The sequence below is a fragment of the Elephantulus edwardii genome, unplaced genomic scaffold (assembly GCF_000299155.1).
Source record: "Elephantulus edwardii isolate Elephantulus edwardi_28Jun2011 unplaced genomic scaffold, EleEdw1.0 scaffold00072, whole genome shotgun sequence".
Lineage (NCBI taxonomy): Eukaryota > Metazoa > Chordata > Mammalia > Macroscelidea > Macroscelididae > Elephantulus > Elephantulus edwardii.
The window spans coordinates 13,876,693-13,894,257 of record NW_006399822.1 but is presented as its reverse complement, the minus strand read 5'-3'; the positions used below and the strand labels follow the sequence as shown (position 1 = coordinate 13,894,257).

At 39.4% G+C, this 17,565-nt stretch overlaps 1 protein-coding gene across 3 annotated transcripts in view; it reads left to right on the top strand.

Annotated features, from left to right (window-relative positions):
• Positions 1-16,963, top strand: part of PLAG1 (pleiomorphic adenoma gene 1) — a 91,882-nt gene extending 74,919 nt beyond the window's left edge. Inside the window, exons 2-4 of one of the 3 annotated variants that reach the window (XM_006888845.1) lie at positions 11,787-11,885; positions 14,611-14,969; positions 15,504-16,763. In XM_006888845.1, coding sequence (XP_006888907.1) covers positions 14,728-14,969; positions 15,504-16,761 — 1,500 coding nt within the window. In that variant the 5' untranslated portion in view covers positions 11,787-11,885; positions 14,611-14,727 and the 3' untranslated portion in view covers positions 16,762-16,763. Of the gene's footprint in view, positions 1-11,543; positions 11,886-14,610; positions 14,970-15,503 lie in introns of those variants that run through there. The other 2 variants (XM_006888846.1, XM_006888847.1) reach the window with 2 other exon arrangements.
• Positions 16,964-17,565: the final 602 nt, after the last annotated feature.

The window sequence follows — 17,565 nt, the reverse complement described above, 5'->3', positions numbered from 1 at the left end:
TGACACACCTGCTCCATTGCCACAATCACTGTGTCAATCAGTCTCATCCACAATCATCTTCTTCTGCACTGACCCTCCACCTTCCCAAGTATGATGTCCCTCTCCAAGGACTAATCTCCCTTGGCAACATGCCTGAAGTATGTGCAATGGAGCTTCACAATCCTTGCTTCCAAGGAGCAGCCTGATTTCACCCTGTCCGGGACAAACCTGTTTTTCTCTGGGCAGTCTATAGTGTGCTCAGTACTCCTCTCTGGCACCACAAGTCAAAAGCATTGATGAGTTTTCTGTCATCCTTAGTCATTTTACAGCTCTCAGGTGCATAGTAAGCGTTTGAGAAGATCTTGGCCTGGACCAGGTGCGCCTTAGTCTCTAGTCTGACATTGTTGCTCTTTAGCACTCTGGCGAGGTCCTTGATAGCAGATTTTTCCCAGTGCAATTCATCTTTTGATTTCCTGACTCCCGGTGCCAAGAGTATTGATTGTGAATTAGAGCAAGATGAAATTCTTAACAATCTCAATCTCTTCTCCATCTATCATGATACTCTCATTTGGCCTGGTCGTGAGAATCTTTGCTTTCCTGATGTTGAGCTTCAGTTCAAGACTGCAGTCCTTGACCTTTTACAGCAAACACTTCACAGCCTCCTCTGTTTTCGGCTAGCAAGGTTTTGTTAACTATGTAACACAGGTTGTTGAGGTCGCCTCCATCTTGATGCCACATTCTTCTTCATAGAGTCCCAGATGATCTATTCTACCTGTGGATTGGAAACAAATAGAGAAAGGACACATTCTGACAAACTCCATTCTTGATTTTTGAACCATGCAGTGTTTTCTTGGCTCTGTTTAAACAACTGCTTCCTGGTCTAAGTAGGTTTTGGATGAGTGCAATCAAGTGTTCTGGAATTCCCATTCTTCTCTATGTTAGCCACAGTTTGTTGTGATCCATGCAGTCAAATGCCTTTGAATAGTCCATTAAACACAAATAGACATTTCTCTGGTACTCTCTGCTTTTGGCAAAGGTGCATCTGACATTAACAGTTATGTCCCTTGTTCCACAGCCTCTTCTTGTTTCGAAGTTCCCTGTCAGTATATTGTTTCAGTCATTTTGAGTACTGTTCAATAATTTCCACACTCTCTTGGATCACCTTTTTTGTGAATGACAGTCTATAGATTGCCCATGATCATGTATATGCTGCTCTGTATCTACCTAGAGGGCTAAACAGGCCTGGAGTACATTGTGTTGCTGATGAACACTTGCTATGTTTTAAATTTTTTCTTTTTCATGTATTCAGCAATTATTTAACTGCCTTTTATGGGACACAGCTCTGGTGGCCTAGTTCATATGAAATTGCTCTCCTAACCCTAAAGACAGTACACTCCTGGCGGTTCAGATCCCCCAGTGGCTCCAAGTGGATAATCTCCTGCCACACTTTTTACAGCCTCCAAAATCCCACTGTAAGTTTAATTATGAGTCAGTTCTAACACAGTGGCTGTGACTGAGTGAGTGAGTGACTGACTGACTGACTTAGTGAGTTTATAGGAAATAGCAGTGAGTAAACCTGACATAGTTCTTGCCCAGGTGCTAACCCCTGCTGTCTATATTTAATCCTCCAAGTTTCAGTTGGTGCCAGAATTTTGTTTTATTTTCCTTTGCTTGTGTTCCATTGGATTGGAACCAACTCACAGCTGACCCTCCAGCAGATTTTCAGCAGCAATTAATCACACAGAAGGAGATTGCTTATCTTTCTCCTGTAAAGCAGCTAGAACCATGTGCCTTTGGGATTGCAGCACCACTTCTTACTGCTAGGCTAGTTAGTGATTTTATAAATCTATGGAAATTGAGTTCAGGAAACATTTCCAAATTATTGTTCATGATCATTGAAGTTGTTTTAAAAAATATTCTCTGAAGTGCATGTTGTTGTTGTTATGTGCCATCGAGTCGCTTGCAACTCGTAGTGACCCCATGTACAACAGCCCTAAACCCTGCTCTACCCTATGCCAATCGCACTACCTCTGACACACCCATCCCAATTAGCCCAGTCACTGAGTCAATCCACCTCATAGAGGGTCTTCCCCTTTTACGCCGTCCCTCCACCCTCCCAAGCATGATGTCCCTCTCCAAGGACCTGTCCCTCCTTACAACATGTCCAAAGTATGTCAGATGAAGCCCCATAATCCTTGCATCCAAGGAGCAGCCTGGTTTAACCCTCTCCAGGATGAATCTGTTTGTTTTCTTGGCAGTCCATGGTACATTCAATATTATTCTCTAGCACCACAGCTCAAACGCATCAATTCTCCTTCTGTCCTTCCTAGTCATTGTCCTACTCTCTGATGCATAACAAGGAATTGTGAAGACCATGGCCTATATCAGATGCACCTTAGTCTCCAGTGAGACACCATTGCTCTCTTCAGTACTTTGGAGAGGTCCCTAACAGCAGAGTTACCCATCACAGTACATCTTTTAATTTCCTGGCTACTGGTGCCAAGAGTGTTGACCATGGAGCCAAGCTGACTAAAGTTGTTAACAATCTAAATCTCTTCACCATCCATCCTGATGCTGCCAATTGGTCCAGTGGTGAGAATCTTTATCTTTTGACATTGAGCCTCAATCCACACTGAAGGCTGCAGTCCTTGACCCTCTGCAGCAGGTGCTTCAGGTCCTCCTTAGTTTCAGCAAGCAGGGTTGTGTCATCTGCATAATGCAGATTGTTGATTCATCTTCCTCCAATCCTGATGCCACACTTCTCCTCATAGAGCCCAGCCTCCCAGATAATCTGTTCTGCATACAGATGGAAAAGGTATGGAGATAGGACACATCCTTGGCATACAACCTTCCCAATTTTGAACCATGCAGTGTTTCCTTGGCTCTGTTCTGATGACTGCCTCTTGGTCCATGTATAGGTTTTGCATTAGCACGATTAAATGTTCTGGGATTCCCATTCTTCTCAGAGTCAGCCACAGTTTGTTATGATCCACACAAACACCTTCTCATAATCATTGAAACACAGATAGACATTCTTTTGGTTCTCCCTCCTTTCAGCTAAGATCCTTCTAACATCAGCCACAATATCCTTAGTACCACAACCCCTTCTAAACCCAGCCTGGACTTCTTGGAAGTTCTCTGCTGATGTGCTGTTCCAGTTGTATTTGGATAGATGCCCTTATTTAAAATTGACTGTCACCAATTGTGCTATCTAGTTTATAGTTTTCTTCACATTATTTAAAGCTCACTCATGTTTTATAAAGAAGACTAGAGAGCATAATGGGTAAGCACAAAACCACCATCCAGAAGTTAAGCACTTTGAACCTCTCCCCTGCTCCTCCCCCAGCCACTGTAAGAGAGATGTGACAGGACAGTCTGGTTCCATAAAAACTGGAGCCTCAGAAACCCTGTGGAGCCCTTTACTCCAGCCTGCACGGTGGCTGGAAGATGGAATCAACTTGTTAGCAACAGAGGTCTTTGGTTTATTGGTTTTTATACACATAAATTATTAACTACTGGTAAATTTCTTTTAGCAACTCATTTGCTTCATATAAAGAACATTTAAAGCAATAATATTTCTGAGTTGTTTTCTAATGGTATTTTATTATCAGTGTAAATAATAAACCTGTGATTACCAATGTCACGTGGTAAGTATGATAGGTGTCTATATTTTAATTTAAATAAGAAAGAATTACTGATGCATATTGTGAAAATATACATTGCTGTTTTAGAAAGGAGTTTCAGCAGTGTGGAATTTAAAACGGGAAGTTTCAGTACAGACCTGTGAGACCTTCTGATGTTTATGATTTGTTTCACTTGTTTTGAATTGTGACTCACTGCTTTAGAATGTAAAATATAAAAACTTAAACCTGGATATATGTGTGCACAGTTGCCGTGGAGAAAATGTTTGTTTGGCTTCCAGAGAAGCTAGAGGAGTATTCTGATGTGCTGTTTCTTCTTAGAGGATTTCCATTGAGTATATGTACATTTTCCACCTTGCTTCGCAGTTCTTAAGACCAAAACAAAGAAGAGCTAACTTTATTTGAAAAGTGTAGTTACCAATCCTTGATAATTTTTCTTTTCCTTGTTGTGTACCATTGATTCAAATCCAACTGGAACAGGAGGAGATTGCCCCTCCTTCCTTAATAGATCATCTGGTGGATTCGAACTGCACGCCTTTGGGATTGCAGCACAACTTCTTGTCACTTGGCCACCAGAGCTCTATTCCTCGATTAATTCTTAAAAAGTTTGCAGCAAACTTCTCAGAATAATAATAGTCTCGATGGAATTAAAATTTTCTCATTTTTTGTAAATGATTGTACCCAGGTTATTTCAATGACTATTTTAGTTACGATTACATAAATATGCATGGTATGCAAATAGTAATTCATTCTAACCAGCACATATTTTTCTTTGGTTTTGTAAATAATGTTTAAAGAAAACAAACTAGAGTTGATTCTAACTCAGAAGGCCCTTCCATCGGTTTTCCACAGCTGTAAATCTTAACAGGAGGAGACAGTGCATCCTTATCTCTTGAGCGCTGGTGAATTCAAATGGCCAGAGAACTTAGCCTTTTGCTTAACACAGCATACTAGGAACTATAACACCAGAATTCTTTGGTACATTAATAGTAATTCTTTAAGTAAATGTCACCCTGTTGTTATTGTTAGGTACTGACTCATCAAAACGCTGGCTCAGAACACTTCGTACAGTAGTTGTAAATCTTGCCACATCTGGTTGCACCCTCACAGTCTCTGCTGTGCTCACATCCATCATTACAGTCACTGTGTCAATCCAGTTGAGGATTTTCTCTTTCTCCAGAGCTCTCTAACTTTCCTAGCATAATGCTTTTGTTCAAGTACTAGCCCTTCCTGATAATGTGCCCAAAGAATGTGAGGCACAGTCTCACCACCCTCAGCTCTATGGAGCACTCAAACTGCACCTTATCCAAGACATACTGGTTTGCTCTTTAGGCATCCCGTAAGATGTTCCATACATTTCACCAATACCACAGTTCAAAAGCATTGATTCTTCTTTGGTCATCCTTCTTCATTGTCTAACTTTCAGATACATGAGAAGCAATTAAAAATACCACAGCTTCACTCAGGAACTCTAGAATCTTTAAACTGGGAGGCATCCTTGCACTTGAGCACTTTATGGAGGTCCTTGACAGCAGCTTTTTTCCCCCTCAGTGCAGTAAATCTTTTGATTTCTTGATTGCTGTTTCCATGAGTTCATTGTGGATCGAAGTAAAATGAAATCCTTAAAAACTCATAAGCATTAGGTATAATAAGTATTAAGTATCATAAATATTTAGGGAAAGTAACTCTGACTTTGAAATCGAGTTTTTAGTAAAATTACTGAAAATATTTATTATTTTAGTTCAGACTATAAAATAGATATAAAAGATATATACCTTATTTTCAGGTGCCATCCATTGAGTCGACTACGACTCTTAGGGATCTTGTGAACAGATCTGAACCGTGGTCTGTCCTGTGCTATTCAGGCTCATTAAGAGTCACCATGGCTGCCTCATTGAGGGTCTTCTTCTCTTTTAGTGACCCCTCTATCTTGCCCAGCATCATGTCTTTCTCCAGGAACTGGCCCCATCTGACAACATGCGTAAAATATGTGCGATGAAGTTTCATCATCCTTGCCTCTAAGGAGCATCCAGGTTGTACTTCAAGACAGGCAGATTTATTTGGTTGGGTTTTTTGTAGCCTGTGGTGTGTATTCAGTACTCTTCACCAATACCATGCTTCAAAGGCATCAATTCTTTTTAGTCTTCTTTATTCATATGTAGCAAGTAATTAGAGGATATCTCAAAGCAAAGATAAACAATTTTAAAGAATATTTAAATACATAGTAAAATATTTTTATTATAAAATGTCATTGAATAGTAAACATGAGATTAAAAGTATGCATGTATTTGAGATGTAATAAAAAAGAAAAATACAGGTTAATTGTTTACTAGTCACCAGTGGGTAGCATGAGTGGCCTGGTCTGTACTCAGTTTTGCTGCTAACCTAAAGGTCACACCTCTCTTTTGGTTTGAATTAAGAGCAGCTTTGGGGAAGAAAGATGGGTAGTCTCCCCCTATTTGATTTATAGGCTTGGGAACCCAAGGGAAGGTCAGTTATGAGTCAGTTCCAACTCAGCAACAATGAGCTTTTCAAGTCAACTTTGGTTTTAGGTTTTTCCCAATTCAAATCATTATTCACTCAGATGATGGCATGGATAGAATTCTGTTTCTCCACAATATGGGTGAGCTTTTTCTAAGCCATGGTTCTTAGAAGTTTGTCAATTATGTAATATAGTAGTCTCCTGTGATCTGCCGATCTGTTGGGATTAGGGTGAGATGCAACACTCTTTACTTGGGTGACAGCCCTGATGCCATGATAAAAGCGAAGTTTCCCTGTGTGTGACTTTCATCACCTTTTATTTCACAAAAATTAAAAGGAGACAGGAGTGAACAGAAGGAGGGAGAGACCTGGCTACCACCATAAAAAAGACTAAGGTCTTGGGGCTGAGCTCCTCCTAGACTCAAGGAAAGATTGGGGCTGTGACACATGGTGGTCTCCCTTGGAGTGCATCCCCTGATGTTGAGTTGAGACAAGGACATCATCTACCCAGAGCTGGCACAAGGGAGAAAGCCTTCTCCTAAAACTGGTCCCTGAAATCAGCCTTCTAACCTGCTTAAGTGTAAGCAAATAAATTTCTGGTTGTTAAAGTTATTTACTTGTAGTATGTCTGTTAGAGCAGCAATAAATAACCAAGAAAGAATTTGTTACCCAGAAAAGGATATTGCTCTGCAGACAACTAAAATGTGGAAGGAGTTTTGGTATTAGTTAATGAGTTGGTGCTGGTGGCCTGTGGTAGGACTGCACTGCAATCCCAAATGCACATAGTTCGAATCTGCAAGCTGCTTTGCAGAAGGATGGTTAGTCTCCTCTCATGCAATTACGAGCCTTTGAAAACCTGCTGGAGGGTCAGCTATGGGTCAGGAACGCTGACAACCTAAAGGAATACAGTTAGAATCCACCAGCTGCTCCATAGGAGAAATATGAGTAATCCCCTCCTATGCAAATTATTGCCTCTAAAAATCTGCTCAAGGGTCAGCTATGAATTGGCTCCTATCCACAGTATTGAATAATAAACAGTGGCTTAGTGGTAAGGGGTTGGTCTATCAATCCAAAAGCACATGGTTAAAATCCGCCAGCTGAAGGGAGCTCTGATGGCCTAGTGGCAAGACGCTGCACTGCAATCCCAGAGGTATGCAGTTCAAATCCACCAGATGCTCTGCTGGAGAAGGAGGGGGCAGTCTCCTCCTGTACCAGTCAGATCTGATTTGACAGTACACGTAAAAATAATACAATAAAAAAAAATTTTTAAAAAGCCACCAGCTGCTTCATAGAGAAAAGATAAGCATTCTCCTCCTGTGTGATTTACTGCCTCTGAAAACCTGCTGGAGGGTCAGCTATGAATCATTTCCAACTCAGCCGTACATGACGACAGGGCAGTTTTTATGAAGGCTTGGAAGGAAGTTAGAAGGGTTGTAATACTAGTGATTCCACAGATGAAGCATTAGTAGGAAATGGCCAACCTGTGGAGTACAAGAGCAGAGTACCTTTGACCTAGAGTCTAACAGTGTCAGGTGCTTCTGAGCACCTGTTAACAGATGTACATACTCAGCACAAGAGCTTAGTGGAATCAGGCTGAGGCTTACTGGTGGAGTGGGATGCATCCAGACATTTATTGGTAGAACTAAAAAGCTTTGAAACACTTGGCTGAGCAGGGCAGAGGCCAGGCCATCCCATGATGCCCAAGGGAGTGAGAAACCAAGGAAGCAGAGGCTAAAGAGACAAGAAACACAGGATGCAGAGCTACGTTAGTCTCAAAAGAGTAGAGCCGTAATCTCCAGATCTCAGGGGTGAGACTCTGATCTAGGTTTTAGGGCTGCCGACAAATCCGCTGCCCAAAGCTGAAGAGGCCAGGCTTCCAGGTCAGAGGGGCAAAAGAAAGGGTGTGGGGTTGCCACTCAAAGGAGCCCAGGTTGAGGGAGCAGAGTGTGCACTATGGACCTGGAAGGTGGGACTGAAGCCTAGGGCCATGAGGGGCCTCCACTCAGAATCTAGAGAACATGACCAGCACACACAGTCTAGAGGGCTGAGCTACTTCCTAGATGATACCAAAGAAAAGAGGATTCTTCTCAAGCCTTCAGAGTGGATTGTTCTGTTCAGTTTCTTTCTTGTTTGGTGCGTGCTTTTCTTTCCTGCTACTTTTTCCTGTTTGTAATGGAAATGGCTGCCTTGTGTCTACTCCATCATTGTACTTTAAAAACAGATAATTTGAATTCTAGATTTCGCAAGTTGACAGATGAAGAGGAATTTTGCTCTGTAGTGGAATTTTAATTTAGAGCTGGTTTGATTTAAGACTTTGGGGATGATACAGTGGTGTGAATGTGTTTTGCATGTGGCAAGAATTGGGGCGGGCAGATGGGGGAAAAGTGTGGAATGTCATTAATTGATTGGCATCCTCTGAAAATATGGATTCTGCCAATGTGGCTGGGCCCTGCATCTCAATGATTTGGCAGTTATATTATGATGTTATTTGGCAGTTAGATAATAACCTTACCAGTGCCTGTGATGTGGTCTAGTTGGTTTAAGGTGGGATGCAACACCCTTGCTCAGGTCACAGCCCTGACCCAATGAAACAGTTTTTGGGGGAGGTATGACCTGCTTCATTTTTGATAAGTGATAAAAAGAGAAGACCTACAACTACCAAGAAGAACCAAAAAGGAAGTGCGCCCTTTGGACACTGGGTCCCTACGTTAAGAACCTCCTACACTCAGGACATGGACAGCGCTAAGGAATGCCAGGCCCATAGATCTTGAAAGGAGTTAAGAGCTTCCCCAGAAGTAGCAAGAGCAAAAATTTCCCCTTGAGCTAGTGCCCTTCATTTAGACCTCGAACAGCCTAAGCTATGAGAACACATTTCTGTTTGTTAAAGCCACCCACTGAGGGTATTCTGTTACAACAGCACCAGATAACCAGGACAGATCAATTTAGTAGTTTATTATGTTCTTTTTAATGTATTTTCTAAATTGTCTTGAGTAGAAGAAACTTAAGTCTTAGATTTGTTTCTCTTTGCATTTGGTAGCTGTCAAACAGAAAACAGTCACTGTCTCCTAGACTTGTCTTTTAAAACTAATGAAAAGGAGTTAATCCCCTTGTAAATTGCTTTGGTAACCTGCTTCTCTCACAGAATATGCAAATTAAGGAGTGACAAAGGCATTTGAAAGCATAGGCATTTTCTTACTTCATCTGTCTCTTGAGCTGAGCAGTTTGGCATCTTAAAAAAGTATTTGTAACTCCCATTCAACGCAAGGGCTTATTGGCGTCCAGGGAAGAAATAGCAATGGAAATACATTTGTTAGGTATTTATTATGATTAAGATAACATAATATATGAAAGTTCCCATTCTTAATTACCTACTCAAACTCATTACTACCCTGGGCAAGTAAGTATTTATAAAGTTAATTTTATGATTTTGCAACTTTGATGTGCAGAATTCATTTCTTCCTTTATGCATGCTTCTGCCTTACAAAAGAATGAAGCTTTTGCTTTAGCTTTTCAAATATCTTTTATTGGTCTAAATGTTCTTTTTCTTCTCCTCTAAAATGTGAGAAGATTGCTGATGCTTGAATGTCCTATGTGAAATGTTTATGCATCATCAAAATCTTAAAGTATGTGAAGATTAGATTTGAGGGGAAATTACTAAATTTCCGTTTGTTTGTTGGTATTAGATGTCATCAAGTCGAGTATGATTCATAGTGACCCTATGAACAAAAGATCTGTTCTACCCTGAGCTATCCTCACACTTCCTGACAACAGGAGATTTCTGGTTAGAACTTTAAAAACATTTTTATTTAACCTGTCATTTATAAATCCTTTTAACTATTGGATGCTTGGTATGTGTTGAGCTGCTAATGGAAAAGTCAGCAGTTCAAGTCCATCAGCTGCTCCATTGGAGAAAGATGAGCAATCTCTTCCCATAAAGATTTACAGTCTTGCCACTCCATGGCTGTACATGTATTTTGGGAATGTGTGTGTGTGTGTGAGAGAGAGCACGAGAGAGAGCACACTTGCCTTTTTCTTTTGAGGCATATATGTGTCTGTGTCTGTGAACATATATATGTCAGTATATATTCTCATCTCTCCACAAACTACCAGAGCTCCCTATAGAGATCTCAAGTTCTTAGATCATGACTTTTTTTTAAATAGTCAGTCTTTAAGATTTTCAAAATGTGTATCTCTCTATCATGTCATCTCTGTGACAGGTGATTCCAGAAAAGATAATTTTTTTCTGCCTTTTGACCATTGTTCTTTCCATGTTTATTTTGTATAATCAATTTTTAATTAATTGTTTTTCATTTCAATGAACATCTACAGAGATTTTGGAATTCCATTCATTCATTGTTGCACTTTTCTCCCCGTCCACCCCACCTCCACACACACACACACACCACCCCCTGTTTGCTCCTCTCCTTGAAAAGCAAAAGAAAAACTCCTTCATTGGTACACAGTGCCCCAGCACACCCCCCAATCCCACCCTCACCCCAAATATAATCCACTCTGCAGCCCTCATTCTGTACTCTTATAATAAACATAATGCCCTAAAATATAATAATTTTAAACTATTCTCTCCCTCATAGACTTCAATGCAGTAAACATAATTTATCCAGTTTTTCTCAGTCTTACCCCCACCCCAATATCAGGGTCATTCTACAACAGTGGCACCATATAGTATTTTGTCCCTTTGTGACTGAGATATTTCACTCAGCATCATGTCCTCCAGGGTCACCATTTTGAATAATATTGCATAAGTTCCTTGTTTTTCAATGCAGCATAGTATTCCATTGTAAAAAAGATTATTAATAAATTGTTTCTTTGTATATTTTAGTCTTCTGAATATCATGAGTTGAGCATTTTTTTTTATTGTTGTGCAACTCATTTTTATCAAGTCAGAAATGGCTCCTAACTGACCCTCTTGCAGGTTTCCAGAGACTGTAAATTACATGGGAGGTTTGCCCAGCTTTCATCCTTGGAGCAGCTGGTAGCTTCAAACCACCTGTCTTTAGGTTGGCAGTGCAGCTCCTTACCCAGTATGTTTAAACCTTTCAAACAATGATATTTTAAGCCACATAATGGTGTTTCTTTCTTCTCCCTTCACAGCTACGTTTAACTCTCCTTGCATGTCTTAAACTCTTAAGATTAGTACCAATTTGTTGTTACACTTTAGCTATCCTTGTAGCAATCTGAAAAAGAAATGGGCAGGCAACAGATAGCAAATGAAGCTCAGCTTACACTGAATGCTCCCATCCCATCACAAGGACCAGATGCACTCTTTTAGAGTGTGTCTCTTTTTTTAACGTTATTAAGCTAATGACATTTTGATCAACCTGTTTTGCAAATAGTAATCCTAACACTCCTTTCTCTTAAAAGGCAAGTTAGAATTTTAAAAATAAGTAAGTTGACTTGGGGAAAAGAAGGGAGTCATTCAGCATCACAAATTGCCGTTTATCTAGGTAACACTATTTTACTTCTTATTTCTGCATTGATTTGGTAATGTAAATGTGCTTAGAACTAATAAAAATATGCAGTTGGTGAGAATTAATGCATGACTGATCAGCAGAGTGGAATGTAAGCATGTGCCATGAAATTGCAATTCTCCTGTCCTTTATTTTCCATCTTTTACATTCAGATTCCATTTAGAATATAGTTCATTTTTATTTCTTTGTTTCCCAGATTGGCCAAAATGGGAAGGACTAGATTCCACTCTCTTCCACAAAGACTAAATGGAACTGGCTGAGATGAAAGTCTGAAACGTTGTCCACCTGTCATCAGGTAAGCATTAAGCCGAAATCACTACAGTTCTGGGTTCATGCCTTTTTTTCCCCAAGTATTTGATTGATATGCATGTTAGAAACGTACTCTTTTATTAGATGTTGACTCTAAACTTTATATTTATCATACAGTTTTTAAAAGTCTATAATAACTAATTTGAGTTTTGTAACCTAAAAAATATTATTAGCCATGAAAAAATTTCAGCTGGTCTTAAAAAAGTGTAATATTTGAAAATCAGTGCAATTCTTCATTGCTCAGTATGTACACCTAAGGTAAAAGAATTAATTAGCTATTCTATATTGAGTATTACCAACTTTGATGTAATTGAATGTTTGTATATTGTTTCATGGTACAATTTTATTACACTTGTATCAACAACCTAAAAGTCATCTTTTCTTCAACTAGAGTTCTCTGCCTTTTGTGATTAGCTCTTGTAACACAATAATGACAAAAATGACCAGTCTTTGAAATATTTTCAGATACTAGTTTTACATGGATTTAAAAACTGTGTTTTGTTTTTATTTTTGCAATTGACAAATCTATCAACTTGTTGACCACAATAAATAGATGAATAACAGACTCTGGTAGGAAATCATACAGTCAAAATTAACTTTCCCCCTACCTTGATAGAATAGCAGATAACTAGATATTCCTGAAGGGAGAGAATAGTTGTGTTAGTGTCGCTAGAGAGGGAGTGGCTAGACAATTTTGATAGCACGAAGGACATACTTTTCCCTGCCAACTGAAGAAAGCATCATTGAAACCACTAGTGATTCGCATTTCCATTTGCTTTATTTACTCTTTTAATCTAATGAGTAGATAATCATCCTAATTTGCCTGTTTAGTGATAACGTTTACATAGTTATCATGAAACCAAATACAATGGATGATCTCTTGTAATATACACTTTACGAAAAAAATTATATAATTTCGAGAGTTAGGGTGCTGTCGTTAGTTGCCATGAATTCATGGCAGTCTCATGTATTCAGACTAGAACAGCTCCATGGGGTTTTCGAGGCTGTGACCTATCAGAAATTGATTACCAGGCCTGTCATCTGAGGTTCACTGGTGGGTTCTAACCACAAATCTTTCAGTTAATAATGTAGCACTTTTAGACCCTTGCAGATGTTTATATCTGTGAAAGTATAATATGCAGATCTGTGAAGGCAAATGTCAGTCTGATGTAAACCACAAGCAATATCAGAAGCTGGTTTTCCTTTTTTTTTCTAAATACATGTAATATGATGAAAAAGCTTATTGGTTTTCCATTAGTTGGTACCAGTTGTCAATCTCAAAATCCCATCTTAAAGAGGTTGTAGCATTTCTGTGGTCTCTTCTGTGGTGCATCACAGACCACCATGCAAGGAGCCCTAGTGACATAGCCCTTATGACGGCATACTGCAGACCAGAGGCAGCCCCCCTTGGGCAGTTTGAACCCACCAGCAGCTCCACAGGACAAAGATGGGTCTCCTCCTTTCTGTGTTTCTAGTCTCTGGATTAAAACCCACCACAGGATTAGCTGAGAGTTGGTTCTGAGTCAACAACAATGAGAAGATGAAACGAACATTCACAAATATTGCAGTCTTTTATTTTTATATCAGTTGAGTCTTTGGGGAGTTTGGTTTTTGTATTGTTAGAAATAAAGTTGACAAAATTTACAGTCTCAACTTAAGAATTTTTAAAGAGTTCAAGTCAGATTTTTTTTTAGTTTTTGTTTTTTATAAAACATCCTATTTCCTGTCCATCTCCTCTTTTTCACAGCACTGATAATGAATATAAACTTGACACACCTTTTTACCAATCAGAAACACTCTATAATTATGTGTTCTTGCACAGATACTGTGCTGTAAGCCACACAGTTGAAGTGCAACATATGGGTCATAAGCGAGTGAGAACCTTGATCACCTCCTCTCTTGAGGGAGATCTCATGGCTCAAGTCATATTGGTCTCAGTGGACATAGTCCTCTCTGTACCTTGAAAAATGTCGAGGAAAATTATTTTAAGCAAATCCTTGCTCCAGAATGACAAAGCGTCATGATCCTCACCTAATACAACAGAATGTAAGGTTTTACTATTTCAAGAGTCCATGTTTCTTACAAGGATAAACTCTTCTATAGTTGTACTCAGAAAGCCCTGTGGTGTGGATGTGGTGACACTGTATAAAGAGTAAACGTTCCCATTGCGTGGTGTTTTCCACTCTTTCAGGTCTCTAGTATTAATGTGTTAAGAACATCTCCCTTGCACTAACTAATCAGTTCACAAGGTGCCTGAAAGAGTTTTCACTTGCTTATCTTTCTTTTCTCATAGTGCAGAATGACTGGAACTGACATACATGAAATTAAATTCTTTTAGACATTATATTATTTATGGAGATTGTTTTTTGGTCTTTGTCAGATTTGTTTTCTTATCCCTTGTGAAGACTGAAGCTGAATTAAGCCACTTTGAGTGTTGTGTTTAATGTTTCCTGTGTGTTCCCCAAATTGTTACTACTACCTCAAAGGACAGCGTCATTAGCTACCATTCCAGGTTGTGTGCGGACTGTTCATCCTGAGCAATGCTTTTATGTGTGTTTTGACAAGTATAAAGAAGCCTACAGATATTACATTAGACCAGCTGAATCAGTTTTATGGTCTTTTTTTTTTTATTTCAAAAAAGCATCACATAGAAAGTAACATTTTTTTAAAAATTTAGTTGCAAACTAGTTGTTTCTTATTTTTTTTTCCAGTCCCTTTTTGCTTTCTTTTACGACCACATGAAACTTGAGAAGCCACCCAAAGCTAACTCATTTAGTGGAGTTGGGCAGTTCCCAAGTGTCCAACAAGAAGGCCTGGTTTAGGCTGCGATGGCCACTGTCATTCCTGGTGACTTGTCAGAAGTGAAAGATACCCAGAAAGTCCCTTCAGGGAAACGTAAGCGTGGTGAAACCAAACCAAGAAAAAACTTCCCTTGCCAACTGTGTGACAAGGCCTTTAACAGTGTTGAGAAATTAAAGGTCCACTCGTACTCTCACACAGGAGAGAGGCCCTACAAGTGCGTGCAACAGGACTGCACCAAGGCCTTTGTTTCTAAGTACAAATTACAAAGGTACTAAACTCTATTTGTCTTTCAGATTATATTTTCTATTATGCTGGCCATTTTAAACCATTGTAAACGTATATATATTTGTATACACTTTTAAAAAATTGATTTGCAGAAAAGAAATGTTAAGTAGTTGTACATTGACTAGTTTTTATTATTCTAAACCACCTACTTTTGTATGTTAGTTTCTTTGCATTTTTTTTAAGTAAATGCTTAATAAGAATAGAATTTCCATTTGTACCAAGAATTTGCTACCAGAAAAGCATAGGGACTGAGAATTTGTGGTTATGGACATTTGCGTGAGTATATTCAGTCTTGCACGTTTGCCTCTGTAGTGCTAGCTAAAAATAGGCACAAAGTAAAGTGGCAGCTGAAATGGCTCAGGTTCTGCAATGTTTAGGTATACTTACAATCCTTGTGGTGTATTGTAAGTTTCAAAGTTTCCACTGTGTTCTAGCATAGTTTAGCTTCCAGTTGAAAAGTATATACATAGCCCTATTTGTCATTCTAATTACTTACAGAATATATCTATGTTTAAAGGCACATGGCTACTCATTCTCCTGAGAAAACGCACAAGTGTAATTATTGTGAGAAAATGTTTCACCGAAAAGATCACCTGAAGAATCACCTACATACACACGACCCTAACAAAGAGACATTTAAGTGTGAAGAATGTGGCAAGAACTACAATACCAAGCTTGGGTTTAAGCGTCACTTGGCCTTGCATGCTGCCACCAGTGGGGACCTCACGTGCAAGGTGTGTCTGCAGACATTTGAAAGTACAGGAGTGCTTCTGGAGCACCTTAAGTCTCATGCAGGCAAGTCGTCTGGAGGGGTGAAAGAAAAGAAGCACCAGTGTGAGCATTGTGACCGGCGGTTTTACACCCGAAAGGATGTCCGTCGGCATATGGTAGTGCATACTGGAAGAAAGGACTTCCTCTGTCAGTACTGTGCACAGAGATTTGGACGGAAGGACCACCTGACTCGGCATATGAAAAAGAGTCACAACCAAGAACTCCTGAAAGTCAAAACAGAGCCCATGGATTTTCTGGACCCATTTACTTGTAATGTTTCTGTGCCTATAAAAGATGAGCTACTTCCAGTGATGTCCTTACCTTCCAGTGAACTGTTATCAAAGCCATTCACAAACACTTTGCAGTTAAACCTCTACAACTCTCCATTTCAGTCCATGCAGAATTCTGGATCTGCCCACCAAATGATCACAACTTTACCTTTGGGGATGACATGCCCAATAGACATGGATGCTGTTCATCCTTCTCACCACCTTTCATTCAAATATCCCTTCAGTTCTACCTCATACGCAATTTCTATTCCTGAAAAAGAACAGCCATTAAAGGGAGAAATTGAGAGCTATCTGATGGAGTTACAAGGTGGCATGCCCTCTTCATCCCAGGATTCCCAAGCATCATCATCTAAACTTGGGCTGGATCCTCAAATTGGGCCCCTCGATGATGGCTCGGGGGAGCTCTCCCTGTCTAAAAGCTCCATTTCTATTAGTGATCCCCTCAACACACCGGCGTTGGATTTTTCCCAGCTGTTTAATTTCATACCATTAAATGGTCCGCCCTATAATCCTATATCAGTAGGGAGCCTTGGAATGAGCTATTCCCAGGAGGAAGCACATTCATCTGTGTCCCAGATGCCCCCACAAACACAAGATGTGCCAGATCCGGCCAACTCTATAGGTCTCGGGTCTCTACACTCTCTGTCTGCAGCCTTTACTAGTAGCTTAAGCACAAGCACTACCCTGCCACGTTTCCATCAAGCTTTCCAGTAGGACCCGCTTGCGGATTTATCCATAAGTATATGTGTTGTCCTACCTTAGATAACATTTTATTTTAGTGCCTATTTTGAGACAATACAAAAATTTCTGGTTTTGTATAGTACCAATTTTCATTAAGGCAGTATGAGACAGAACCTAGCTTTTAAAATGCTCTTCAGAACCATTTGTGTTAAGTTATATTTACCTGGATATATTGCCCCAGTTCACTGCCAATTGTCATATTTTTTTCATATAGTAAAGCCATTCTTATTAGAAAATTTTACAAGTCCCATATTTAGTGTAGACCTTAAGATTTTTATTTTTGTCCAAGAACAATGGCTCTGCCTTTTGACTTTTGGCTCATTTAAAATGTTGCTAAAGGATGTAAACTTTCTAGAATTAATGTGAATAACCAGAGAATTTTTAATTTTTTTACGAGTCTCTAAATTGATTCATAATGAGGTCTTTCAAATTAAATAAGAATCCAGTTGATGAGAGGACAAATTATCTTAAGTATGTCATAATTTCGGGTGAGTGTACTTGGAAAACTTGCTGTTGTCTGGATCACATCTATTTAACATCTTTACCATAAGGACACAAGGAAAAACAAACTGAAACACAAAGCATGAGAATTTATAGGAAGAAACAATTAGGCTTCTAGAAAGGTGACATGGCATTCCATGTTTCTTAACAGTTGACCTTAAATTAGTACGCAGTGTATTTTTCCCACGTGTCAGCCTTCTTTACTGTTGTTTTTACATTTAATACATTAATAGTATATTGCATCAGGGGTCTTCAAAGTCAATATGTAGCTCTCTC